Source organism: Sinocyclocheilus anshuiensis, unplaced genomic scaffold, assembly GCF_001515605.1.
Source record: "Sinocyclocheilus anshuiensis isolate Anshui unplaced genomic scaffold, SAMN03320099.WGS_v1.1 scaffold239, whole genome shotgun sequence".
Taxonomy (NCBI): domain Eukaryota; kingdom Metazoa; phylum Chordata; class Actinopteri; order Cypriniformes; family Cyprinidae; genus Sinocyclocheilus; species Sinocyclocheilus anshuiensis.
This window is the reverse complement of record NW_015549568.1, coordinates 448,731-476,031: the sequence shown is the minus strand read 5'-3', so window position 1 is coordinate 476,031 and position 27,301 is coordinate 448,731. Positions and strand designations below refer to the sequence as shown.

Genomic DNA, 27,301 nt, shown 5'->3' with positions numbered 1-27,301 from the left:
TTCCATGAGTCCACAGGAGAGGATTTGTGAATGGCAGGGAAGCGACGCAACCGACATTACTTGAGTTTTTATATTTCAGCCAACTTTTACTTTTACTCCGATACATTTCCCCGAAGCATATTCGTTACTTACTACAAAATAGTCAGAAGTCAGAAGAACACAGACTGCAGGAAAGCAGGTTTGACGAATCAGTGGTCTGGCGTTTGCAAGTTAGACTCCTAAAAACACCTTTGCTCATGTGCAAACAAGTGCGCGCACAACCACGGATGATTCATTTTCCACTCAAGTCGAGTCCGGGGTGTGCGATATACAGTATATCTTCTGCGATAATATGGTAAGTGTTGTAATGATGTGCGATCTGACATTATCAAGTAGGCTATATCACCAAATCACACACAGAGTTCACGCACGTTGATTTGTTAGTCTATTAAAACTCAAAGGCATTGTAAATTGTAGACGGCAAAAATACTTCTGTATGCTTTTTATATTTATCTGGCGGTTTTAATTTCCCATTTCGACTATTTTTTTCATGTTTTAAATCATTTCAAATATCAGTATTCAATGTTTTATGTTAAAAACAAAACATTAAGCCTATTTATGCATCTGTAACTGCAGGTTAAATGCGTCCATGTCCCTTCTGAGATACATAAACTCTATAAATACATCTAAATGCTATTTCAGATGCAGATTTCAGAAATGTTTTCTTATGTTGGAATGAAAGACACTAAGTACGTTGTTGCCGCCGCCATGTCGTGAAGGCACTGTGTGATTCGTTGTGAAAGCGAAGCTACTTTGTTTGGTCTTCCAAAAGAGGACATGACTACAAATCAGAGGTTAAGTTGTATTTACAACACTGTTCCAGCACAGGAATAATGTTCTTTTTAGCAACATCATATGACCCCTTTAAAACTGAACACAATATTGCTACTCAAGCTGTGTATGAAATTTTTTTATATATATTTATTTGCTTCTTTTCCATTTTGCATTTACTTGTACTTTTACTTTCAGTACTTAAGTACGTTTAATATTCAAAAAATACTTTTCGTACTTAAGTAGAATAAAGATCACATACTTTAATACTTTTACTCAAGTAATATTCTAAACGGTGACTTCAACTTCTACCAAAGTCATTTTCTGGTAAGATATCTGTACTTTTACTTGAGTATGGCTTTCAGGTACTATATACACCACGGGTGCTATCAGGGTTTATTTGCTTACAAGAAAGCTTGTATGTTTCTCTCAGTGTTAGTTTTTATATTACACGAAAATTGCTTTAGGAAGGCTCGGTCCCAGGTTGATGACGTCATTGTGTGGGGGGTACGTCGTAGACGTGACAGGCGAGCACCCGGCGGACACTAGGACCCGGGAATGCTGGTGTTTTATCTCCTCATCCATTACATTGCCCTTATTTATTCAGTGGATCCAGTGAGCGCAGCACAGCACAATAAGTCACATACAGTTTCAATTCCAACCATATTCAGCGCACGGGAACAAAATGGTGAGGACTGAGAGGCAAAGAAGAGAGGTGAAGGCCGAAGACTTGTTTCTGGAGTCCGAAACATCTTTGGATCAGCAAGATTTTGAGATGTCTACTTGCCCTTTCAGTGACGTCTTCAACTCCAGAGACTCGTCCATGATAAACACTTTCCTGAAAAATGTGCAAGTTTTATTGGAGGCTGCGCGTTACATTGAGAGCGCCGAGAGGAAGGATGGAAGTAAGTGAAATTTTAGTGCGCTTATATGAGTGATTTCGACTCATTTGCGTAATGCAGACAAACTGTTTCATTGTCAATAGACTCAGACAACAAAGGATTGAGTTCAACGAACAATCAGCCAAGTAGACGAGGAACATGTGCAGTGTGCCCCGATATGCGATGCACAGCCACAATGCTTTTAAAGGATCAAGTTTCCAAAATGTAAAAGGAGACCTTTTTTTATATATTTTAACATTTTTATAATGCACACAATGCAGAAACTTAAATTGTTTGATGGCTATTTTAACGGCACAAAGTCATATAACGACACATTTCACGTATCTATGTTTCATTTCATGTGTCAGAGACACAAAAACAGGTGAATAATTCACTCTGCAGCGCACTATATGTCCCAAATCGCAGGCTGACTGTCCCAAGCTGGCATGCACTGTCATATAGGGAAGTTCAGTCCGTGAGACATGCCAGGCTGTTTGCAATCTCTCTTCTCTCGAGGAACATAAACAAGTATAAAAATAAATAAACAAACAAACAACATTTGCTGGCACAGTACACACGCTGACGTCACCTCTAGACTGTAATTTGCACCTAAATCTATCCATTACGCACCTATAGAAGACAGTATGTATGATGATTAAACGTTTATCGTATAAATAAAGGCATTTGATCATATGAAGCTGTTTTCGTTTGAGCATCAAATTGTGCTTTGTCCAGGTAGGAAATTGTTGGAAAAATCTATTTGGCACCCATGTTTTTTTATTCATGTTAATGTATAAGACTGGTTGTGTCTATTATTATAAAGAGAGGTTAATATGAAGCACTTCAAAAACAATAGATTTTTATCATGTTTTCGCCATTCGCTCTTTTTTTTCTTCATTATTATTCAATGCGATTTAAAGCAAGCCCGAGTCACACCGGCTAAATCTGTAATGTTATATGCAGACTGCATATATCTACTTCTAAAGAGTTCTCCAATTCGCCTTCCTGTTTCCTAGGGGGTGTGTTCACATGACAGCCACATGGCGCACTTTGCGCTGCTCTGATTGGTCAGAGCGTGTTGCGTTGGCGGACGCTTACTAGGGCCTCTGACCAATCACGGCGCTGCGGTGCCGTGATGTCATATGTTGCTGGGCCTGGCTTAAACGGGCTGGAAGTGAGGGATTGTGGGAGATGTAGTGCGCAGTATCAAAACGGGGAACAGAGCATTAAAACGCATTTTTATCGTTAACTATAACACATGTAACGCAGATTTTACAAAACATTTCCGCTTGTTACATGACTACTTAACTAGCTTGGAGTGTACAACTATGTAGGAAAACTGGGTTTGGTTTCATAACGTTTGTTATTCATAAAAACAATGAATACAATAGTAAATTGTATATTAATGAATATAAAATAAATACATAAATAAATATATATATATATATATATATATATATATATTAATTAATGTACCGTATTCATTATTCTCTCTCTCTCTCTCTCTCTCTCTCTATATATATTTGTTTTAGTCTCATAGGATATTGCTAGATGTGCTAGATATTCATTAGGTAGACTTTGTCTTATTTTTGTGTAAATGTACTTGATATGAAACAGTCGCTAAATAACTACTATAAAAGATAGATTTAACCATCCAAACAAGGTTATTCTTTTAATATGTAATAGCGTAATAATAAATCAGCTTGTCCTTTTCGAGTTGAAGGGCCTGTTGGGTGAAGGCCTACATTTCCCATAATGCCCCGCGCGGAGGTCTCTAACCTCTCAGCTGTTAAAACAGTAGGTAAACAAACTGGGGGAGGAGAAAACAGCGCAAGCTCCGGGGACTTCGCAGGCTGGGCTCTCGGGGACTCTTTTGTACCTGTTTCTATTCGTTTTATACACTTTGTATTCGACTGTTTTCCTAAAGCACTTTTACTACTCTGATATTCAGGCGTCGGGTGATTTATCTGACTTGTTGCTTGATTTGTTTTGGGGGAGGGGAGCTCTCATCAGCTGATTGTCAAACGGGACTGCTGCAGCGTTGAGGTTAGGGACCGTGTGAAAACTCACGTCCTGTTTTCGTCTTCGGGCGCCACTGGCTTTCGTTTCGTTTCGTTTGAAGCGGAAGTCTGCAGTGTCGATATTCTCGGTTTATTTGGACGCGTATGCGGTTAATGCCTGCTAAACAGTCCGTGGGGGGAAAAAACAAACAAACCAGTTTGCGCACTTGGTTCTCACGAGAGGAGTACTTTAATTTTGCCAATGTCCCTTGAACACACGGCTCTTATTTACAGCAACTGTTGTTTTCAGGCTGCCAAGGTGAACAGCCTGAGGCGTATTTATTAAATTAATTTTCCATGTTATTCTCCTTCTAAAACATGGTTTGGAAAATGATCACCGGTCTTTTCCCGCTAAATGTCGATTTCATAAAAGAAACGAATCGAAAATACGATATCAGGCGTTTAATCCGTCTGTTAACAGTTGCTTTGTTAAATCACGAAAATGGTGCGCGCGGCTATAATGCCAAACAATTTTATGTTGGTAGACAGTTTACTAGCTTTTGAAGTGCCCAAAAAAGTCATCCAGGTAGGCAGCTCACTAGGTTTTGTGAAGCCCAGAATTGCCAACTGGGTAAACAGTGTAAATTTACCATGGGTTTACTACAAATGAAACATGAAAACATGGTTATTATAGTTAAACCATGGTTTTGCTACACTAACCTTAGTTTAACCATGGTATTTGCAGTGAAACTGTTGTTATACAAATGTAATCAATCTGCAAAAACCATGGTCCACTACACGTTTACTATAATAAAACCATGGTTAATTTTCGTAAGGGTAGGTTTATTCGTTTTTAACATGCCATCTAGGTAGGTAACTTTTTTTGTGATGTCTAAAATGTCGTATGTGTAGGTAGTTCTCTAGGTTTCGAGATGCCCAGAATTTCTGTTATTATAGGCAATTTACCAGGTTTTGTGTTGGCCAAAAAATGCCATCTAACTACAGAATTTGAGTTTTTATCAAAATGCCATCTAGCTACAGGTTTTGCATTGACCAAAATGCCATTTAGGTGAGCAGCTCATAAGAGGTTTTTTTTTATTTTTTTTCCCAGACAGTGTGTGTGTGACTGTTTAGTGTTGTGTGAGTTGTCTCTGTTTTGTTTCGTTGCATTTCTAAGTAACAGACATCTTGATGACTGATCTCAGGTCTGTGTTACTGTACACAAAGCGAGCACTGATGGATGGAATGTAAAGAAAACACTATCTGATCATCTGGCATGCCTGTGTGTGTCTCCTGAGGAGAGTTCATTCAGGCCGCTTCAGTTGAAATGGAGATGGTGGAAAGATTGTAGGGAAAAATATTTTTCCACAGATGTTTAATAACATATGTGGGTAACCCACATTTTAGAGCATTAAAACTCAAGATTTCCGCACTTATGCTGTGAATAATAACTACAGAATACGCCAGTGTAATGAAAAACGTACTAGCAATTTTCTGCCAGTACATTATCCGTTACATTTCCTTTAACCCTAAAACACAATGCAATGTGTAATTCAAATTACTAAAAAAAACCCTGGACAAATCTATTCGTGGTCCCATTTGTATGGACTTTTCCTAGAGTGTATGTCTCTTGACACTACACATCCTGTCAAACAAAACTGTGTAAACACAGCCATACTGTTAGTTTTTTTCACCTATCTTTTCTTCCCTCGCTCCATTCCTCCTCTCCCCTGAGCTTGCAAACATCCTTCCGTGCAGAAGTGGCAATACCATAAGGTCAGCTACAGACTTGCCTTGTCCAAATACCCACACTTGCAGTCTTTGCACTTGACCACTTGACTACTTATATGACGTATTTCCTGTATTTGGTCCAAGTGTTCAAGTGAGGATGGAGACCACAAGTGTGTCTCGAACTTTTCATTACCTGATGGGACACACTTATAGTGTTGTAAAAATGCAAGTGTTTACAGAGCTTTATTTTAATTTTAATTTTAAATACTTTGCATTTTAAAATCAACTTCTAAACGTCTGTTCAGTAGTCCCTATAACATGACATAATTTTAATTTGTGGTGCTTCTAATTAAGTGATAAAAAGCAGTTGCAAATGTTGTACAAAATAAATATCACCACTACTCATCTTTGCACCAATAAAACGTAAAAACACTGTTTTTCTACCAAATTATTTGTAATATCTAATTATTATATTAATATTTCACTTGCATTGGAAAGGTTTCCGTGACCTCTCGCGAGATCTCGGCAAAAAGTCTCACGATTTATTTCCAGAACATGATGCATGATGGGATACACTAAGCCTCGAATAGCGCTCCGGAGCGGTATTCGAGATGGTGTGGATTTAGTGTGCGTTAAGGGCACTGTGCTTTGCCGTTTTTAAGACCTGGGACAGTCTTGCACACTTACTTCCTGTCGCGCGCACGCGCTCTCAAGTGGCCGCAAGTGTGGGTATTTGGACAAGGCAGATGCCTGGAAACATGGTCTTGGTATTAATAGTTGGCAATAAAGGGAAGTGGTCACATGACCCACGGAGAAGTAGGCCCACGCTGCAGCCACGTCTTGCTGCCCCTGCAACGGCATTGCCATGCACTAGTTCGGCCGTCCATTTAGAGCTTTGGAAAAGCTTTCAGCATGCTGCCACACAAAGAGCCTCTTAGGGGGACGGCTGATTGACTTTACATTATTAACATAACACTGACTCGTGCTCTCAGAGAGGGTGAGAGAGAGAGAGCTCGTCCACTGGCACTCACTCATTGTACGAAGAGGAGAGCTCTCTCACGTGCTCGCATATAGGCTTTCTCTGCTCTGCACACTTCATTTCTCTGTCTTTTCGTTGCAGACAAAGTGTTGCAGTGACATGTGGGTCATTTAGAGGAGCCTTTATAATTCCCTCTGGAGCCACTGGATTGGCTGTGGTTGGTTCAACCCCCCAATAAAGATTCATTAGTAAATCCATTGGAATCCTTGATGCATAGCCTTGTACTTTATGAGCGGCCTGGATTTTTTCCGTGTACATGTTCTCTGATCTCACGATGAGAGCTGACGTTTAATTCAGGAGATAAGTGCTCAAGAAATGAGCTTATGCTTATGATGAGGGTTATGATAAAAACCTTGCACTTAATTCACCACAGACTGACAAGCAAGTTGATGTTTGCTCATTCATTGCTTCTGCTTTGTTTTATAGGTCCACACACAATGAGCTGGAGAAAAATCGGTAAGTGCGATTTTTTTTAATTATTACTTTTTTACAGTGTAATACTGAGAACACTGGCAATGATAGGAAATATCACAAGCCAATATCACTTAACTTGCACTAACCACATAAGCACCACAACCTGAACATGTGTACTAAAAGTCATGACTACAAATAGTTGAAAAAGAAAAAAAAGGTGGAAATCGGAAAGGAGCTGATATTTGGGTCCCAATATGTGAGCATTGCTTTAGATTTTTGTTTAGTTTATTGTGGTTGAAAACAGTGATGTACTGCAGTCTTTTACTCACAATCAAAATTGGAAGTTGGAGCTTTGTGGTTTGGTTGCTATATTTCCTGCATGCTTTTTGTAGAGCATGGGCATGCAAGTGTCAGTAAAGCTAAGTGAGGGAATAGCTGACATTTGTCATAGCAGGAAAAGACTTGCAGTCAACATTGTAAAGATCTGTAAACACTGTACAATGTAATGTTATGCAATGGTGGTCTTAAGTTATAAAAAGTTACAAAAACATTAAAGTATCATGAGGAATAATATTGCAGTGCTTTGAAATACTATATTTCCCTTCACCTAAAGTATTGAAGCTACTTTTCAAAATTGCTAAAATATGAAAAAATAAAAATGGCATTACATGGGGCGAACAGGAAGTTTGAAACACAGAAGGATTGTCCTACAGTTGGCCTCGGCTTGTCCCTGCAGCAACAGGTAACTAAAAGTTGTGGAAAGTTGTGGCCTAATGGTTAGAGAGTCGGACTCGTAACCCAAAGGTTGTGGGTTCGAGTCTCGTACCGGCAGGGATTGTAGGTGGGGGGAGTGAATGTACAGCGCTCTCTCCCACCTTCAATACCACGACTGAGGTGCCCTTGAGCAAGGCACCGAACCCCCAACTGCTCCCCGGGCACCGCAGCAAAAATGGCTGCCCACTGCTCCGGGTGTGTGTTCACAGTGTGTGTGTGTGTTCACTGCTGTGTGTGTGTACTTTGGATGGGATAAATGCAGAGCACTAATTCCGAGTATGGGTCACCATACTTGGCCACATGCCTTTTCACTTTTTCACTTTAAAAGTGAAAGTAAGAGGTGACCCATTTCGGCTAATCTAAGGGCATTCCCACTCCTCATGGCTCACCCGCCCCTCGGTTCTGCACAACTACTGCAGTTACTGCACTACTCAGTTTTTTGATTACTACCCAGAGTCCAGGGAGACGTCAGAAACCAGAGACGCACTCATATGCCCCTTCTTTCACAATGTCATTTGCATAATAGGAAGTTCACAGAAGGAAACCAGTAATTACTGTAGGTGTACATTATTAGGATAATACAAGTGTGATTTATTTAAAATTCCCCAAACTCATGGGTGGTGTTTTTCTTTGAAATCACCACCCATGTGTGGACTAAGCATAATGCGTGAGTGTTTACAGATGATGGACTTCATGTTCTGGTTTAACGAGTGCTTATCTGATAGGCATTAGACTCCGACCGTGCGGGGCCTGCTGTTTAGGCTCTGTGCACGCAAATACTGGAGGCTCCACTTCAAAGACTGAAAATAACTCGTCTAGACTAACAGGAACTCCTTTGTGACCCTCTATATGAAGACCTGGAGCTCTATTTACTTTTCTTAAGCACAGCCTAATCATGGAGTGTCACATCTATTTGCTTGCCGGTCATTTTGGATGGGACATGGGTGAGAACTTGTCCAAGGTTGGACTAAGATATTGCTGCAGAATCATTGGTGGACCAAAGCGCACAGTTTTACTTGAGTAGTTCTAAATGCACCATATGTATGTGTGCATGCAATTTGACTCATCTCCTCCCAGACCGGCTGGGTTTCTCAGATAATGTCTACACATGTGAAGGGTTGTCAGTGCGCCGGCGTGAGGTTGTATGGGTTTGGTACAGATAAAGAGGAAAGGGCTTGTCGGACAGCCTTTAGTGTCAGCACAAACAAATATTACACAACACAGTATGAGGAAGGTACAGTCGGTAGCCACACCCAACACCAAACCATATTGCCTAGGGCTGGGCAATATACCTAAAAAATGTATCAACGATATAATGTTTCATATCGTTTGGTATCGGTAATTATTGACATTTTTTATAACCTTTTGTAAAACAAAGAGCAATAGATTTTTTTTTTTTTTTTAATTTAACCACTGTATTTTTAAATTAACCCAATTTATTGAGAGAAACAACAAATATTTTTTTGTTTTAACAGTCAAACACACAATAAAAATTAAACAAATATCTAATTTCTAATGTTTTATATGCAGATTAAATGGGTCTTAAGAAAACTTTTGGCTTGTCTCCCGAGGCCACTGGAGGGAAAATAATGAGCAAAATAATGCAGCACATTTAAATTGTCAACGCAAGGAAATAAATGTCTATTCAAAAAACCTGCATTCCATCTAAATTAACTCATATTTTTTATTCACAATCTCCTCATCACAGGCAGGCACAGCACTCAATTCAGCATGTGTTCGTGTTTGTGTGTGCTGTCTGTGTCACTCAAGGCACGTGCCTATATCATGCACTATATCGAATTTTTTTTTAATATAGTTATTGAAGAAGGTGTACCATCGATAAATATCGATACCGTTTTATCGCCCAGGCATAATATCCTGACTCCATATGAATTTTAGAGTTCTGGAAGATAGGACACCTTTTGTATCTAACGTGCCTTCCAGCTCAAAGTTGTAATACACCCCTTTCAACCCCCAGTCATACCTTGAGTGGCCCGACTGGAAGCACAAGGGGACAGTTTCCTGCTCACCAAAGCCTTACTGCAGTCCCAGTTGGTAAGCGGTGACCATTTTGTGTCCGTTTCTGTTTGATGAAGATGTAAGACAGCTCACAGTGTTTTTGCATGTGAGAAAGGAAGAGGAAGGAGATGAAAGCCGTGACCACATTCCGGCCTCTCGCAAACCACCACACATATACATATAAACACACGTGTGTTCAAGCAAGCATGCCGCTGTTTCATCTTATGATGCCTTTGAACATATGTGGTGAGCCTCAACTTCCTGAACTTGGGTTTGGTTGCACAGTTCGGATGTCAGAATGGAAGATGTCGAATTTAAATGAAGTCACTGATTTCATTTCCAATTATGGGCATGTGGTTGTTAATTATTGGGTATATATGAAAGCGAGGGTGTTTGGTTGTGTGTTAAGCACGTTGTCGTGGATGTGTGGGCCGTGGTGTGTTTGACAGTCAGAATGCAAAGGCTCAGGAATAAAGCTGCCAAGCTGGCTTACTGAAAATAGACCAGAGGCCCTAAGAAAATATATTTTCAGAACATAGAGGAGCTCGTGCTCATTGGCTACAATACACTTCCACCCACAATCATTAGGAATAAAGTGCGTTTAGAAGATACAACATCATCCATTGCCAAAGTGTGCTCCTCAAGAACTCACTGCCGATGACCTTAAATGTTGTCCTCCCTGTTTTCTACGGCAGTACAGAGGAAGCTGGAGTCCCCTGGGAATTCCTGAAACCCCTGGAAGGGAAGCCAGAACTGGCTGTTCTCTCTGACCTGATGCCTTGTAAGCTTTTCTTGGCCAGCAAAAGCAGCTTAGGAAGCGTGATCTTTGGTCAAGTAAGCAATTCAGACTCGCACACGTGCCAGGGCATGTTCGCATAGATGCACACTCATGCTATGGAAGGTTGACAAAGCTTTGGGTGTTTTGGATGAGTCAGGAAGGACACACACCCCTGTAGCAGTCTTTGGATTATGTCTGAAGAGTATAACAGAGGACATTTGATATTCAGAGGCCACTATTGCTGTGCCTTGCCCCATATTTACTGTGCTCTGTAAAAGAACACAGTGTTTCATTGCACAGAGACCCAATCTCACTTCAAATGCAACACGCATTGTTACTAGTGTGTAAGGTTACAGAAACAACACACAAACAGACCCACATCCTTGATGGCATCATTAACCTGGCTATACATCCACACCCAATATTTTTAGACTCCTCCTTACTAGTACAACCAAATTCTTGAAATACAGGCAGAAATATATGAAGTAAGTAACGTTCCTGAATGATACAGTCAGTTCAATGTCACCAGTAACACCCTTAAAACCTGATAATGAAATTTGTGGGTTTTTTTTGTTTCTACATTGTGTCAAAGTATGACAGTTTGCAGGCCTGTCAAGGTTGTAACCAAACATTCAAGATTGGCGCAAGCACCAAATGTAATTGCTTAATGATTGGCCATTGAAAAAAACCATCAACCACTGGTCTAAATATTGGGGTGACATGTACTCCTCAATGTTTGTGGTGGTTACGGCCCTGAAGCCTATCACAGAGTGTCATATATTGAGTTATGCTTGACCTAGGGAATCATCATGGCAGGCGGGACAAAGCTATACTATCCAGCCATCCAATCAAAGCCCCTGAAGTTCATCCAATCAAAGCCAGCCACATTGATCCGCACCTATGGTCCTTTGCTTTGTGTGTCATGGCCTTCCACCACCACTGTGTGTGTATTTTTTGTGTTCGGATTAGGCGTCCTTCCAGGGAAGGAAAGTGGATTGAGTGGATTTTCTGAGAGAGAGAGAGTGGTGTGATCCAAACATCTGGTGACGTTTCTGTTTTCTGATTTAGTCCCGTTTGTTTTTGGGATCACCTCACGTTTATTAGATTATCTAAAGTGTCCACAACCTTCTGGCCAATTGAAACCCACGTAATAGAGAGCCATACAATAGAGAATCTGTGTTTTCTATGCACACAGCCATCTGCAGGAGCTTTAGGGATGGGGGCAGCAATCACATGACCACACACACATAAACTCTGTGGGCATGTGAGTGGGGTCTGCTGGTCTGGGCAGTGCGGAGCAGATTACAGCTCAGCACGTGTGAACTAATCCACGAGTTACTGATGGGCCAGAGCGAACCTTGCTCCACCACAGCTGGTACTGTCTGAGATTGTATGTGCTCCTTTATTTCCCTGTGGATTGTAGCCATTGCTCTACCAGTAGTGCGTGTTTATCCAGGGGTACAGCAAAGGTATATCCTCGGCCCGATATAGGTCTCAATCTGTCTCCCCCTACTATGGATGGGTCTCAACTTTTGACTAGCTGCACAACAACTGACTAGACAATTGGAAAAGAGACTACATTTTTTCATTTGTTTGTTTGTAATTTTATATTTTTTTGAGCATCCCACTATGAAAACTGCATTCAAGATATGGATCAAGTTAAAAGTAGTCCAAGTAGCCCATTCCATTACTTTATGCTCTGTTGATGTTGAATGAGACTAGTCAGTCGACTAGCTATATGCAGGCAACCCATGCACTGGTCGATTTTGAAAATGTGTGTTTTTGCACATCCACCCCCCTTCGTGTGTCGTACAGTAAGCTGTCATTGGTTCACCATGCATGGCTCAAAGGCTTTGTGTTTGCAAGCATGTTTATGTAGAGTGCCATCATAGTTTCTGTCTGTACTCTCTTTCCACTGGTATCTTTCTCTTCCTCCTACCTCTTTATTCATCTCCCTTCCATCCCCTCTATCCTGACTACCCCCGCCTTCTAACTTCCAAGCATGTTTACATATAGTGCCGTCATAGTGTCTGTCTCTACTCTCTTTCCACCTGTATCTGTCTTTTCCTCCTACCTCTTTATTCATCTCCCTTTCATTCTCTCTATCCTGACTACCCCCACCTTCTAACTTTACATCTGCAACCATCTCTCCCTCCCTCCTTCTCTGCCCACATTTGAAGGTTGCTTTTATTCCCAGCGTGAGTGTATGTTGCTTTTAGGTTGGTACATCTCTCTTAATGTCATGCTCACGTTGCTTTTCGTCCAGTTTTGGACTAGCACCAATAATGGCCTCCCATCTGTGTGTGTTTATGTGGTGGGGGTGGATACCGCTCTCGTTTAATCTGAGAGCTGTTCGAGAGCTCGGGACTGTTACTGATATGATGGGGACACGTCTGCGCGCTCACCCATTGTGACATCAGAAAGCACGTTGCCAAACCTTAAAATAAAGCAAGGCTTAAACAAGCTGGTAACCCAGATGAAGCTGTCAGTCCTGCTGTATTGATCAGATACCGAACTAGAGCTTGAGAACCCAGAGCCTGTTCTCGCTCTGTAATCTGTGCAGTGGTGTGCAATAACCCAGCCAGGTGACACGATGCTTCAAAGGCATCATGAGAGGCAATGGAGAAAAACATACTACGGGGGGATCCGTAGAAAAAAAACCCTGACTTTTCTAGTGTGCGTGCATTGCTGTATGGTGACTCCATGCCATCAAATGGCTCTGGGATTCATCTATATTAAATGCACGTGATGCTATAAATAGGTCCTTGGTTGAGAGAGGATGCAGTTTGTGTTCTCACATAAAGAATTAAATGATAAGATTCAAGACTGATTTAAATCATACTTTTATGTGCATTTCTATCAGTGCAGGACTGTTCAGATTTTTGTTTGCTGCAAAGACCGAGGTGCTGCATGGGAAAACGTGAGATTTCCTGCTTTTGAAGCAAGCTATGATTATACGTGTATAAATGAATAGTTGGCAAATAGCCAGTCCAATGTATAATCTGCATACTTTTTCCATGCTCTTGTGTGGGGAAAATGTGTTGAATTTTTTGTTCTTAATGCAGATTATAATTTGAGAGTGTGTTTGAATGGTGTTGACCCCCTCTTGACCTTGACATTAGTTATTACCATGTCATACCCATAGCATTATGCTAACTCCATTCATTATTTACCAATAATCTATCTATCTATCTATCTATCTATACATTACAATGCAAGTGCACATGAATGCACATTATATATTTCAATTGTTTGTTTGATAATTAAATGTAATCCAACCAATTCACGATCATGACAGCCCTGACTATGAGCGTGTGTGTTTATTTTTTATGAGTCATTTAAAGGAAATGTGAAGATGTTTTGTCATAATATAATTCTTGCTTGGGGTGTAAGAGAAAGCATGTCTGAACATGCTTAAACGTAAGAGGCACATTTGATTTGAGTTATTATTAAACCGAGTTGTAGAGTTCTCTTAATGACTAATGCAGAGGAGTATAAAACTTGGCATCTTCTGCCAGCGCCAGATCTTGACCAGAAGAATAGACTCGGCTTGCAGCTTTGAAGCACAGATTCTGCACACCCACGATTATCAAGGGTCATTCATCTACTCGGTTCCAAAACCAAATGAACCTACAGAGGCAGCATTTTAAGGCATTATAGTTAACTTGTTTTAGTCACATTCTCCTTTGTGGAGAAGGCAATCCCAGAATGCAATGCAACAAAAAAGTCAATAAAAATAATAATTTTACACACTATTTCTGTGTGCAGTATTGCGCTGTTAGCGTAGCAGTATGCTAATGTCATCGGACTCCATTGGAATCAAGTTGAGTTTCCCTTGGCGGAGGGCTGTTTGTTCATGTAAAGTTTTTCAAATCAGCCACTTATGAGGTTCAAAGAGTGTTTACTCTTAAAAATAAATGTTCCAAAAGGAATTTAAAAGTCTAAAAAATATTTTTTCCACTATAAAGAAACTTTTGTGCAGTGGAAAGGTTCTTCATTGATGCCAATAAAGAACCCTTCTTTTTAAGAGCGTAGCATGCCTCCTTAGAAGGCAGCTGCCTATGTAGGAATGACACTGCTACTTTTGATTTTGCATGCAGCAAAGCTAATGTGATAGTTCATCTGTGTTTCATAACTTTACTGTGCATGCATTGTCGTTGACAACGCAAGTTATTCATAGTAACTGAAACAGTTTTAAGTCTAGCTTTTGTCTGTGTTTTTGCGTTGGTTTCTGTTTTGTTTTCTCACTTTATGCAACTGATCTTTTTAGGTACCAAAGAAACTAAAGTGTTAATGCGTAATGTCATAATTTTCTAGTCTTTTAAAGATGTTGTTTTTCACTTAGTGATTGTAAGACACGACAAGACTTATTGATTGTTGTTTGGCACGGTATCTGTCTGCTGACAGAAACGAAGTCATTTATTACGCCACACGCAGAAGAAAGCAAACACACGCACATATATACGGCCTTCCAGGCAAGCACTGCTTGAGTGTGTGACGTGACACTGTCATGTCTGGAGATAGATATGTAGATAGCGTGAGAAGTATTTTAAAGATATTTGGGTTACATCTGGTTGCCACGGTGAAGGGGTTGTTGGGCAAAATGTGTGTAGACGAACTAGAGGCCTGGTGCAGTAATTTGTATGAGCTACAAGTAAATCTTAAATACCAGTCTGCCCCCTATAGCCATTAATGCACCAGGTTGATCAATCAATGTCCACACACACCGAGGCAGACAGTGGAGCGTCTGCGCCAGGCGTGTGTGTGTGAGACGGGTGTCCTGATAACAGTGCCCTCTCGGTGGTGCTCGGCGATAAGGCTTGTGATAAATCTACCACCATTGTCACAGGTCAGACAGACTGTGTGTGTGTGTGTGTGTGTGTGTGTGTGTGTGTGTGTGTGTGTGTGAAAGAAAGAAAGCGAGCAGCCATCTTCATTGCCTATAAGGTGAAATGCAAACAGAATGTTGAAAAGTCTTAACACAATTACAGACACACGTGCTATATGCAAACACGTAAACTCATAAAATGTAGAACGAGTCTGCTCATGTTTTAAAGACAGTGTTGGATGTCAGTGTTATTTTATTGTCACTGATATGCTATTGTAGTTTTTGTAAATATTTTGAATGAGATATGCACACAGGGCACTTTTGCATCAGAAAGTGAACAATCACAACCTCAAGCACTTTGAGTAACTAGAATACAATCTTGAAGTAGTCAGTGTCATGTGTGGGTGTGTGTGCGTGCTTTGTGTTTAAGCTAGAGAATGAGGTGTTGTCTCATAAGCTGTTGGTCAAATCACTCAGGTAAAGGTTCAGTAACAGCGAGTTCGTTCCATTTTTTTTCTTTTAGGGTGTGTGTTTGTGTGTGTGGATGAGGCTGACGTTTCTGTTTGTCATGTTTCAGGCGAGCCCATCTTCGTTTGTGTCTGGAGCAATTGAAGTCTCTCATCCCGCTGGGACCAGACTGCAGCCGTCACACCACTCTGGGACTGCTCAACAAGGCCAAAGCACACATAAAGGTAAACACACTTGAGAGGAGCTCCTAAATTAAGACAGTGGTGTTAGAGCTGTGGCCTAGTGGTTTGCGCACATGCTCTGACACATTGAGCCATGGTGCTTATGTGGGAAATATGAGTTTGAATTTGACACGCCACATTTACTCATCCTGTTGCCCCTGTCTCTGCTTGTGATGTCTTGTCCACTCTAAACAATAAGAATAAAAAAACCTAAGGTATCACTAAATTTTTTTTGTTTGTTTTAAGACATTATTTTGCCCATGTATGAAAATCACAAGCCAGTTTTACTCTATTTAAATTTGACATTTTAAGATTATTGAATTGGTGGATTGGTGGACAGCTGATACAACACCAGTATTTAATCATATCTCAATTGCTATCATTTATCATTAAAGTTTAACACCAAGAAATTAACAGGTTTTTGAAAAAAGATTGTTCATTCACATGAGATGAAGTCTGCATCAGTAGTCAAATAAAAGCTGTTTTATTTATTGTATGTAAAAGACTACACCTATATAAAATATTCACATTATTTACATCCGCACATTTAGACAGCCACAACACCTTACAAAGAAACCCACAACAGCTTCCTGTAAGCAGAGCCACGTCCCTTAATGTGACAAATCAGTTTCTATCCCTTAAGAGCTTTTTTGTAAAACGCATGTCAAGCACTACACACAGATACTTTCTATTGTTGAAAATATGTATCTGATAATAACCATGTATTTTCAGTTTGGCTTTCATTCTAAAGTCCTACTGGTTTTCCCGTAATAACAGGTTAAGCTGTCCCGACCAGTTATGTGTGTGCATGTGTGTGTGTGTGCGTGTATGCATTAGTGGTTGTAGCTGGGGTCATGCTGCATTGTTCTAGCGTAATGTATTATAAGGTCACAAGGGCCACTTGTGGAGGGATTATTGATCCGAACTGGGTTCAGAACTGTAGTAAACAAATCCATCAGTCACATGAGCTTGACAAAATGCACATCTCTTTAAATCACCCGTCCTGCTATTTCATACAGCATGATGTTAATGAAGTTGTTTAAAATTTTGGTTAGTGCTCTTGCAAATCAATGCAGGTTTGAATCTGGCTTGCAGCATTTCCCAATCCTGAAGTGATGAAAAGGGACTAAATAAATTAAAGGTCTTGTAACGCTGAACATGCCTTTACTTATGCATTCGCTGTAATAACCTTTGATTACAAGTGAATTATTTTGTATGTGCCGTTAGTGATTTTCTGTAATTATCCATGAGTCACCATTCTTTGTCTTTCCACAGAAACTGGAGGAAGCGGAGCGCAAGTTTCAGTATCAGTTGGAGAATTTGGAGCGAGAGCAGCGTCACCTCCAGAGGCGACTGGACCTGCTGCGGGGCGGCGGGGGCGTGCTGGAGGGCGAGAGGATACACACTGACAGCGTAGGCTCCACCGTCTGCTCCGAGAGATCCGACCGCTCAGACTCAGACCAAGGTTGGAGCTTCATGTTAATCTGTCTACCTATTGTTCTATTATTCTGTTTGTCTGTCATTATTGTTCTATGGTCATCCATCCATCTATATCCATCCATCCATCAATCTATATCCATCAATCTATATCTATCCATCCATCCATCTATTATATTATATATCTATATGTCTGTCTGTCTGTCTATCTATATCTGTCTGTCAATCTATCTGTCGCTCTATCATCTATTGTTCTAGATATCAGTCACCTTTTCATGTGACATACCTGATGTGATACAAGATGCAATGATAATGTTGTCTGACTTTGTTTCACTCTCTTTGGACACAGAAGAGATGGAGGTTGACGTGGAGAGCACAGAGTTCTCTCATGGAGAGCTGGACAGCATTAGCACAGCCAGCACCAGCGATCTGGACGACCACAGCAGTCTACAGAGCACTGCCAGCGATGAGGGCTACTCCTCCTGCAGCATCAAACTGGCCTTCAGCTCATAAAACGAGCTCCCCCTTTACGCACACACACACACTATCCCAGCCCTCGAAATTAGTCCTGCCTCCTAGCCACCTTTCCCTCCTCGACCAATCAGAGACTCTTATTTAAGTCAGGTGACCAGAACACCGCCCGCCCTATAGAATGCCTGATGTTTTAAATTAGTGAATGTATCTGAGAGAATATGAATGAGATGGAAACAATCTGTGATTGTGATTTAATTGGGTTATTAGAAGGTTTTATTCCTGAATAAGAGACTTTTCTGATAAATTGTCATTATCTAAATCCCCTTTTTCCGAAAGGAAAGCGAAGATGTATAAAAATAGATGTTAATTTTTAATTCAAACCCCTGATTGTTAATTCTCTACATGAATGGGTCGTGAACTGGTCACTAGTGAAACATTCAACTAAACCCACCTAAATTGGATCACCTGACATGCGTAACTCCATATCAACACAAGAAGCCCCGAACCTGTTGATTTCCTTCACACCCGGTCTAATGGTTCTAAAGTCGCTGCTGAACGGCGACGAGGACTGTCATTGGTGCTATGTGACAAAAACCGATAAAGCAGAAAGATCTACTGTGTTCATCAGAGACAACAGAAAAACTACGATCCCATGGCTGTGGGAATTTTTGGTGCATTTAAAACTGTGGAGGTACTTTCCACGCAGCAGCTAAAACCCAGCGATCTTGCACTCGACCACGTAGAGCCCTCCGTAGAACTGGCACCACGTCAGAGAAATATCCACCCCCGTGTTTAACTATAGATGTCTCTCCTGGCAGAAATAAGCAATAAACTCTTGTAGTCAGATCAACACATTAGCACTCCTACTCCTGAGACACAACACTTGTGTCCGTCCAAAAGAGCAACGCCAACTTGCTCATTTTTGTACATAAATACGATAGTTTAATAAATTAAAGTTAAAATAAAAACTGAGCTGAAAAAAAGGTAGTTACCCATGGGTAGAAATTGCCTCTGTTGCTGTATGTCTTGTGTTTTGTGCATTTTAAATTATATTTTTGCAAAGATTGACTATCTTCCTCTTGAGAGTCTTTTGCGGTGGCATGGACAGTATTATTTGTTCATTATGCTGGTTGAAACCTAAGTAGTTTCAATTCTGTGGCTGCCCAGGAATTTGACAACTTTCTTTAAAACTAAACAAAACTAAGAAATCCAACACTCTGAAGTACTTAAAATCGGACACACAAGAACGAGTGACCGCAGGCAGTGGTCTGTTAATAGCATGCTAACTCTGAGTGGCGCTCTTTATTTATTCGGCTTTATGTTCAGAATTGTATTTCTTTTAAAGCTGAAAGGCATTCCACTACTAGTATCGTGCGCTGTGGACGTGGAGTGAGCGGCGCATGCGCGTCGAACTCTTCCTTCCCGCTGTACTATGTTAAACTCTTAATTTTTTATTTTTATTATTATTTTGTGTGAGATGAAGCATTCAGACTTCATCAACTTTCCTTAATTCGTATTTATTTTCTCCCCTTGATCCGAAAGCGGAGGAAAGGGTTAACTTATTTCATTCGCCATATCCCTCCCTTTTAGATTATTCTCTTCTAAACCGTAAACTCACTCCGTCTGTGATTTATTATTTTTATTTTATAGTTCCTCCCTAAATGCAGAGCTGCGTTGTAGTGCGTTTTAAAGCCAAGTCTAATTTGTAAACGCTCCGCCAGCAGTACGGACATCTGCTAGGTGTCCCGATCCAGCATCAACCAAATGCTTCTGGCTGCTGAACGGCCCATATGTGTGGAGTAGTTGTACTCACCCCAGTTAAGAGAGTTTTAGTCGGGTGTAAATTCATTGCGTTTAGAACAAACTCTTTTGGTCGCGCGGACGAGCGCCACGGAGGCGTTTTCACGCGCGTTGAACTGAACTCAACGGTGCTTTATCAACACCTGGCCAAACCACAGACGAGAACCTCTGTTGTCTCCTCACGAGAGGACACGTTGCTTTTGTCTTTTATTGTCCCTCCTTTTCATTCTTATTGTTTTATGAATCTGCACTATTTAAAGCCAGGGCCTATACTGAGATGCCAGTGCTTTTGGTTTTGCTTTTATTTAATTTAATTGTTTGAAGAGAACGGCCCGTGTCCTGTTGAGGTCACTGTACCGACCCAGGCCCGAATTCAAGGACACTTCCCAGAGAAGTGGTGCTGGTCTGGGATCAGCACTCCCGCGTCTCTGATCTCAGTCGCTCCGGAGGGGGGCGGGTCTGTTAAAGACGAATCTTTTCCGCCCGGAAGGAACCGAGGTCCTGATGAACCTGTGGCCACTCTTTGTAAACATGCTCTCTGATTCTAGCTGTGAGTTAAAATGCAATACTTACAATAAACACCAAGATTGTCAAAAAAGATCCGGAAATGCCTCATGTTTCTCTTCATTCTCTTTTTTTATTGATGTAAATAATTTGAGGTTTTGCGTAAATAGAAAACAGCACAGTAAGTCTCCAGTAGCCTATTGTTTGAGTTATTGTGTAGCGCTTCATTAAATATGCTGCTAACATTAAATAATTTATGCATAATTTAATTTACACAATTAATTTCCTCACACAAAAAAATCTTTTGAAAAAAATATAAGAGCCATTTTGTGCAGTTTGAAGTGACATGATATCAGAATAAAATGAATCCCTTTTCATTTGGCGCCATCTAGGGGTCTGACTTGTTATTGTTTATTGTGCGCACACATAGAAACTGATGCTGCATTTTACGATCTCAAAACAAACACTGATCAGAAAAAAAAAAATAAAAAATCTGTGCGTCACACCGGTATGGATTTAAAATCTGTTATTTATCCTCTGCTGCCCTCTAGAGGTCATCAATGATAGCTCAGATTTGCCATCTGTTCTAGTTGCATTAGCATAGGCCTATCTGTTGCAGAGGTGTAAAAAAACTTTTAAACTTTTTTTGTTGGAAAACGCAACTGCTACCCCAATATGCTTCCTCAGATTCGATTTTGAAGCCAGACATTTATCTGATGAAAGTCATAACTGAAGTAGAAATGTGTGTGCTTGATGCGTGAAAACCTTGATCATTAGTTTTCACATCAAGCTCACATTTGAGCTTCCGTTTACCATATTTATTGTGCATAAGATAAAATAAAAACGTAATGTACTTCTCACGATGAAATAAAATTGTAAGGAGTAAAAAGTACTGTTTTTTTCTTCAGAAATGTAATCAAGTAAAAGTACAAGTAGTCAGTTTCAATTGTACTTGGAAAAAGGTACAAATACCCCAAAATAATACTTAAGTACAGTAATCAAGTGAAAATTATTCAAGCATTTTACACCCCTGATCTGTTGTTAGCCTATATAACCCTGAGGTGTTTGAAATTATTTAATATTTATTAATAAACTTTATTTAATGCACTTAAAATGATCAGTTTCAATTGAAACAAATGTTTAGTTTCATGCTTGCAAGGCGTGCGACATGAAAACATGGTAACAGCAATAAATTGAAGGAATTCCTACTTGTTTCGAGCAGCAGCTAATCTGTGTGTGTCGGCACTGTAGCCGTCTATGACAAACACTGACAAGAGAAAACAAGCGTGTTAAAATAGTGAGTTTAAAAGTTAAAATACCGTGTGTGAAAATACAACACACACGTGCTACAACGGGGCTAAAGGCGCATTTGATTCGTTTCCCCTCTAAACCACAAGATGGCATGTCTTTGCTAATTTGATCTATTTTTTATATATAAGTAGCAAATGAGAATAGCTAAAATTATTGAATATGCCTATATTTTGAGACAAAGGTCTTGTTAATGATTTTCAGTTTTGCTCAAGGTAATTAAAGCGACAGGTTTTTAATAAAGATTATGTAAAAGTATGGTATTTGGGGTAAAAAGCGCCCCTGCTGTTGGGCCGAAAGGCACAATAATTAACATGATAATAAATAGCTGGCTAGTTTTTCCATTCGTTGACGGATAGAATCAGATGGTAAATATCATATATTAAGTTGGGCGTCCATCTTATGAAACAACAATATAATATTAATAATATAATTTAATAAAATATGATTTATTGTTACTATTGTAAATCTATATTAAAGCACGGGATCCCTTTCAATGCTTTCAGAATCTTTACTTTTTAAAATAAGTTTGTTTCTGTATTTTATATTAACATATTTGAATGACAGTAGCCCATATATATTGAACGACAATGAATTATTTGATCAAAATAAACAGAAAGTACAGACTTTGCTAAAGCGATTGTTTTGAACAAGTATTACCTTACCTAGAGTATTTGTATAAACATTATTATATATGACTTTTTGTTTTTAGCAAAGGCTACATCATGTGGTTAAACTCAACTGAAGCGCAAAACCAAACCCAGAAACTTTCCACTCTTTTGGTCACTTGACAGCCAATGACATCCAGGGTCTTGTCTAGAGTGCAGGTTCTAAAACTGCTATACTTTTTTTTGTATCTCAGTTCTGGGTTTTCTTCACCTCAAATGCAATTTGTTCATGCCGTCAGGTTTTCAAAGCACGAATGAACTGACATTTAAAACACTGTTTATTTCAATCTAAAGCATTTCTCAGAAATCATTCAGATTCTCTGTCTCTCCTGAACCGCCTTCATCTGTTATTGACTGTAGAAGAGAGAAGCTGCACACGGTCTGACAAGAGCTGCTGCCATTGAGATGCTTCAACAGAACGACTTCAGCAAACTGAGAGAGAAACGATGAGCCCGACATTAAACATTACTGTATGTTAATGTTGTTCAAATAACAGACATTTAAAAAAACAGAAAATACGCATGCTAATATATATAACAGAATAGTAGCAATTCCAGTTTTTCAGATGATCTGAATTAATCACTAATCTGTGACTGCGATTAGAAACAGCAGTGAATGTGTGAGATGATGGTAAAATGATGTTTGTGTGTATTAAATGACTCACCTGTGGCTCATTCATGTCTCTGCTGGTCTCTTCTTCGCATGCTTTAGTGGAGTTTGCACAGCTCTTTATCAAAGCTGAAACAGCAATAAAAATTAAACATCACTGAGATTCATTAAATAATGTCACGAATCAAACAGCAGCTAATACTGTTTGACCAAAGAAATATATAACCATAATCCAAAGAAACCTATTTCAGCTTCTCTGCCAGTTTCAACAAACAATAACAATTCGATCGATACATTATTATGCTGAATTACTAAATTAATCTGAAAAACACACACCTATTACTGCAATGATCACAAAAACACTCAGGACAGATGTGATGATGGTAACAATTAGCCACGCTTTCTGGTGTTGGGGAACTAAATCTGTCTGATTCTTGTGGACAAAATCTGTAAAAATTGACATTTTTATTCTATTTAATTTTAAGACAGATATTAGCCATTTTTATGCTGGCAGAATGACAGGACAATTTTAAAAACATTAAAATCTTATACATTTTCACATGTAATGTATGGAACACCAATATAAGTAATTTTATATACAGTAAATCATATAAGTTATATAATAACTTTAAAAATATAAAAGTATGAAAATTACTCACCAGTGATGTAGATTTTGGTGCCGTTGCTGAATTTGAGTGGTTCACTACTTTTCACACAATAATAAACTCCTAATTCCTCAGTGGTGATATTTCTGATGAACAGACGACTGTTAGTTTTCACCAAGTATTTGAGTTTGAAGATGCTGTTTTGATGAATACCTTCTTCGTATGTGCTATCAAAAGTGCGTAAGATGAACACTGGAGGATCCGGTGACTTCTGTCTGTACCAGTAAATCTCCTCTATATCAAGATCACAGCTTATATTCACATCAGCTCCTAAAGTTACTGCTGTGTTTGTTAGACTCTCTGTGGCTTGAGACCACATGAACAGATCTATGAGAGAAACAAAACACATTTTAAGACATTAAATCAAAAGAAAACCCATTTTATAAATCAAATGTGATGTGATAAACTCACAGATGAAAAGCTGGATGATCTTCATCGTCTGATCCAGATGAATATCTTCTATACTGTGATCATACAAACATCTCGTACTGTGAGCGGAAACACTACGAAACCTCAAGCACACAGAGAAGAGAGGAAGTCAGAGCTGAACTCATGCTCACAGCACTGTTATTTAGTCATTTTACACAGTTTTACATTCCTGAAATAATTTATGAAATTTGGTTTGTTTTCTGACAACTTTCAATTTGAAAATGTAAAACATTTTTACATGAGTATTTAACCTGATTTAAAGGAGATAGGCCTACTGCAGTTGTGCAGCTGTTACTCATTGACTCTCTCTAATTTTCATGTCTGTTCACTGTAAACATCACACTTTCATGTGAATTATATGCTTGGGATCAAACCCAGAGCTGACATTCATTAAGTCTTTGTCTCCTTTTGACTCCTTTTCTGAAACAAACTTGTCACGTTAATATGTTAAAATTTTTTTCCACAGAACATAAACACAGTGGTTTTAAAGACTGAACGAACATAAAGTGCTTAATAACCAGTCACATTACAGCCTTGACATCATTGAAATTCAGTCAGAGTTGTGCGACACTCAATAGCCATTTACGGATACCATAGGAATGAATGAGAAATGCCGTAAGCTGTATCCCACCTGTCGCAAAAAGTCAGTGACTTCTCTTATAAAACGCCATTTTTTTCTCGGTGTAAACCAAGAAAAAAAATAGTTCAATCCAAAATTACTGCTTAGTGTAAAACATGTTGGAGAGTAGCTGATAGGCTGTCGATTTATTAAATGTGACCCTGGACCACAAAACCAGTCAATTTCAAATAAATTAAATAAATAAGCTTTCCATTGATGTATGGTTTGTTAGGATAGGACAATATTTGGCCGAGATACAACTATTTGAAAATCTGGAATCTGAGGGTACAAAAAAATCTAAATACTGAGAAAATCGCCTTTAAAGTTTTCCAAATGAAGTTCTTAGCAATGCATATTACTAATCAAAAATTAAGTTTTGATATATTTACGGTAGGAAATTTACAAAATATCTTCATGGAACATGATCTTTACTTAATATCCTAATGATTTTTGGCATAAAAGAAAAATCGATAATTTTGACCCATACAATGTTTTTTTGGCTATTGCTAAAAATATACCCAAGCGATTTAAGACTGGTTTTGTGGTCCAGGGTCACAAATGATAAGCTGTTTCCTCTAAAAAGTTGTTTATTCAGCGTAGTGAAGCCTCTCCTCCATTGACATCCATTAAAAAAAAACGCCCTCTGGTCTCCTTTCCCACGTACTGCCAAAGCGGAAGCGTTAGCATCAGCCGTTACGCTTTTTTGGCTAAAGGTTGCAGGCTTGCCTTCTAGTGGCTTTGGTTCAGCCATGAAACTCTACTTGTGCTCTAATTGGTTCATTCAGTTCAATGTTCCCAGCCAATTGGATTCATGTACTCATTACAGTTTACCTATATAACCAGGACGTATTCAATGAATGCCATGTCTGCGTGCTATGTGTGTCCTCATATTAGCCCCCCACCTCCCCAGCACCATCTGCCTACAGGGATCTTCCTCTCTCTAGCAGCAGCAGCATGTTTCTTTTTAATTTTATGATCTGAGCATTTAGCAGAATCAAGTCTTGCTCCGCAGCAGCAGCAGTAGCAGTAGCAGTAGCAGTGTAGCAGATCTAGTCCGCCAAGACCAAACCTATGCACATTCTATTTACATTAATAAAGATTTTACAATCTATCCCGAGAGTTGTAATGACTGAAATATACTAGTCTGTTTTTTTGTAAAAACACACAAGTGAGGATATGCGGTAAGTATAAGCGAGATGGGCAATCAAGATGACTTAGCTGATGAGTAATAATCTTTTGTCTTTGCAGATAGCAGAAGAGCATCACTGAGGGAATAGCAGATGTAGAGGATTGAAGAGGATGGAAGAAGGATTAATGCCAGGTTGTTAGTTCAGGTAGGTAGCCAGGTAAGTTGAAACATATGAGGTAACAACAAGATTGATGGTGCAGGTGTGCTGGATTAGAATTTCGGTGATCGTGATCAGGTAGGCAGAGCTGAGGAATCTGGCATTAGGTGGATGAATGACGTGACAGTACCCCTCCCCCCTCCATGGGCGGCTCCCAATGCAACAGTGCGACAACGGGGACGACCTCGTCCTCTTGGAGCTGGATGATTGGGGTGGTTTGCATGAAATTCGGTTAGCAGAGATGGGTCTAGGGTATTCTGTCCTGGATGGTACTGAGGAGCGGGAGATCACAGTGTGTCGGCCTAGCTCTTTTGTCTTCGTACTGCTCGTTGTAGATAAGTATGAGCTGAGTCCCAGACCCTCTACCTCTCCTGGAACCAGTGGTTCACAGCTGGAACATCCGACGGCTCACCTGACCAGCAAAACATGGGTGGCTGAAAGCTGAGTATGCATTGAAACAGTGTTAACCAAGTGGTGGTCTGACGGAGGGAGTTTTGAGCATACTTGGCCCAGGGAAGAAAACGGCTCCAGCTGTGCTGGTGATCATGGCAGTAGGACCCCAGGTATCTCCTAATTTCTTGGATCTTTCGCTCAGTCTGGCCACTGGTCTGAGGAATGTACCCGGAAGACTCAGGAAGATACCTTATAACCGGAAGAATGACTGCCACACTCGGGAGATGAACTGTGATCCCCAATCCTCTGGATGTCAAAAATGACAGAATACATGCTGTAAGAGCATTTTGGCAGTTTCGAAGGCAGAAGGCAAACCTCTTAGTGGAATCAGTTTGCACCACAACAGAGGTGATGGTATGTGATACAGAAGGGGGTAAGTCTGTGCCGAAATCCAATCCAATATGGGACCACGGTCTGCGAGGCAGTGGTAGTGGCACTAACTGTCCTTCTGGAAGGTGGCATGGAGTCTTGAAGATGGCACAGACTGAGCATCCTCTTACGTACTGGGAGGCCACCATATTAGTCAAGTCAAGTCTGCTTTATTGTCAATTCTTCCACATGTACAGCACATACACACAGAGAATTGAAACTGCGTTACTCTCAGACCCTTGGTGCATACAGATAACACTAACAGTAGAACATAAATACAGATATACAGATTAAATATAAAATACAACTATACAAATATACAAATAAGGTAAAATGTAAAAAAAATATAAAAAAATATATATAAAGCAGCACACGGCACATGGCAGATAGAGTGCAAACCAGTGAAGTAAACAACAGTGCAGATATAATGATTTGTAGTGCAAAAAGAGCTTATTTAGACTGATTAAAGTGACAGTGTGTGTGTGTATTTGGGAGGGGGGAGTGGGAGAGTCCGTCAGAGGGTCAGAGTTCAGTGGTGCGTGGGGCAAAAGAGGGGAGGGGGGGCAAGGTCGGGAGGGAGTTCAGCTTCCTGACAGCCTGATGGATGAAGCTGGCCTTCAGTCTGCTGGTCCTGGCCTGGAGACTCCGCAGTCTCCT

General features: G+C 40.0%; 1 protein-coding gene across 1 annotated transcript; it reads left to right on the top strand.

Moving 5' to 3' along the window:
* Positions 1-1,495: 1,495 nt before the first annotated feature.
* On the top strand, positions 1,496-20,274 carry LOC107657306 (max-interacting protein 1-like). Its single transcript, XM_016445346.1, has 6 exons — positions 1,496-1,715; positions 3,947-4,010; positions 6,888-6,917; positions 15,852-15,966; positions 17,239-17,428; positions 17,750-20,274. Exons 1-6 carry the CDS (start codon positions 1,496-1,498, stop codon positions 17,911-17,913), a joined length of 783 nt encoding a protein of 260 aa, XP_016300832.1. The 3' UTR covers positions 17,914-20,274.
* Positions 20,275-27,301: the final 7,027 nt, after the last annotated feature.

What these genes read in the sequence shown, in the direction of transcription:
- LOC107657306 (XM_016445346.1), top strand. Translation starts at nt 1,496, where the DNA reads ATGGTGAGGACTGAGAGGCAAAGAAGAGAGGTGAAGGCCGAAGACTTG. An exon ending in CGCCGAGAGGAAGGATGGAA is followed by an intron (nt 1,716 to 3,946) that starts GTAAGTGAAATT and finishes GAGTACTTTAAT; the next exon opens with TTTGCCAATGTCCCTTGAAC. An exon ending in AATGAGCTGGAGAAAAATCG is followed by an intron (nt 6,918 to 15,851) that starts GTAAGTGCGATT and finishes GTCATGTTTCAG; the next exon opens with GCGAGCCCATCTTCGTTTGT.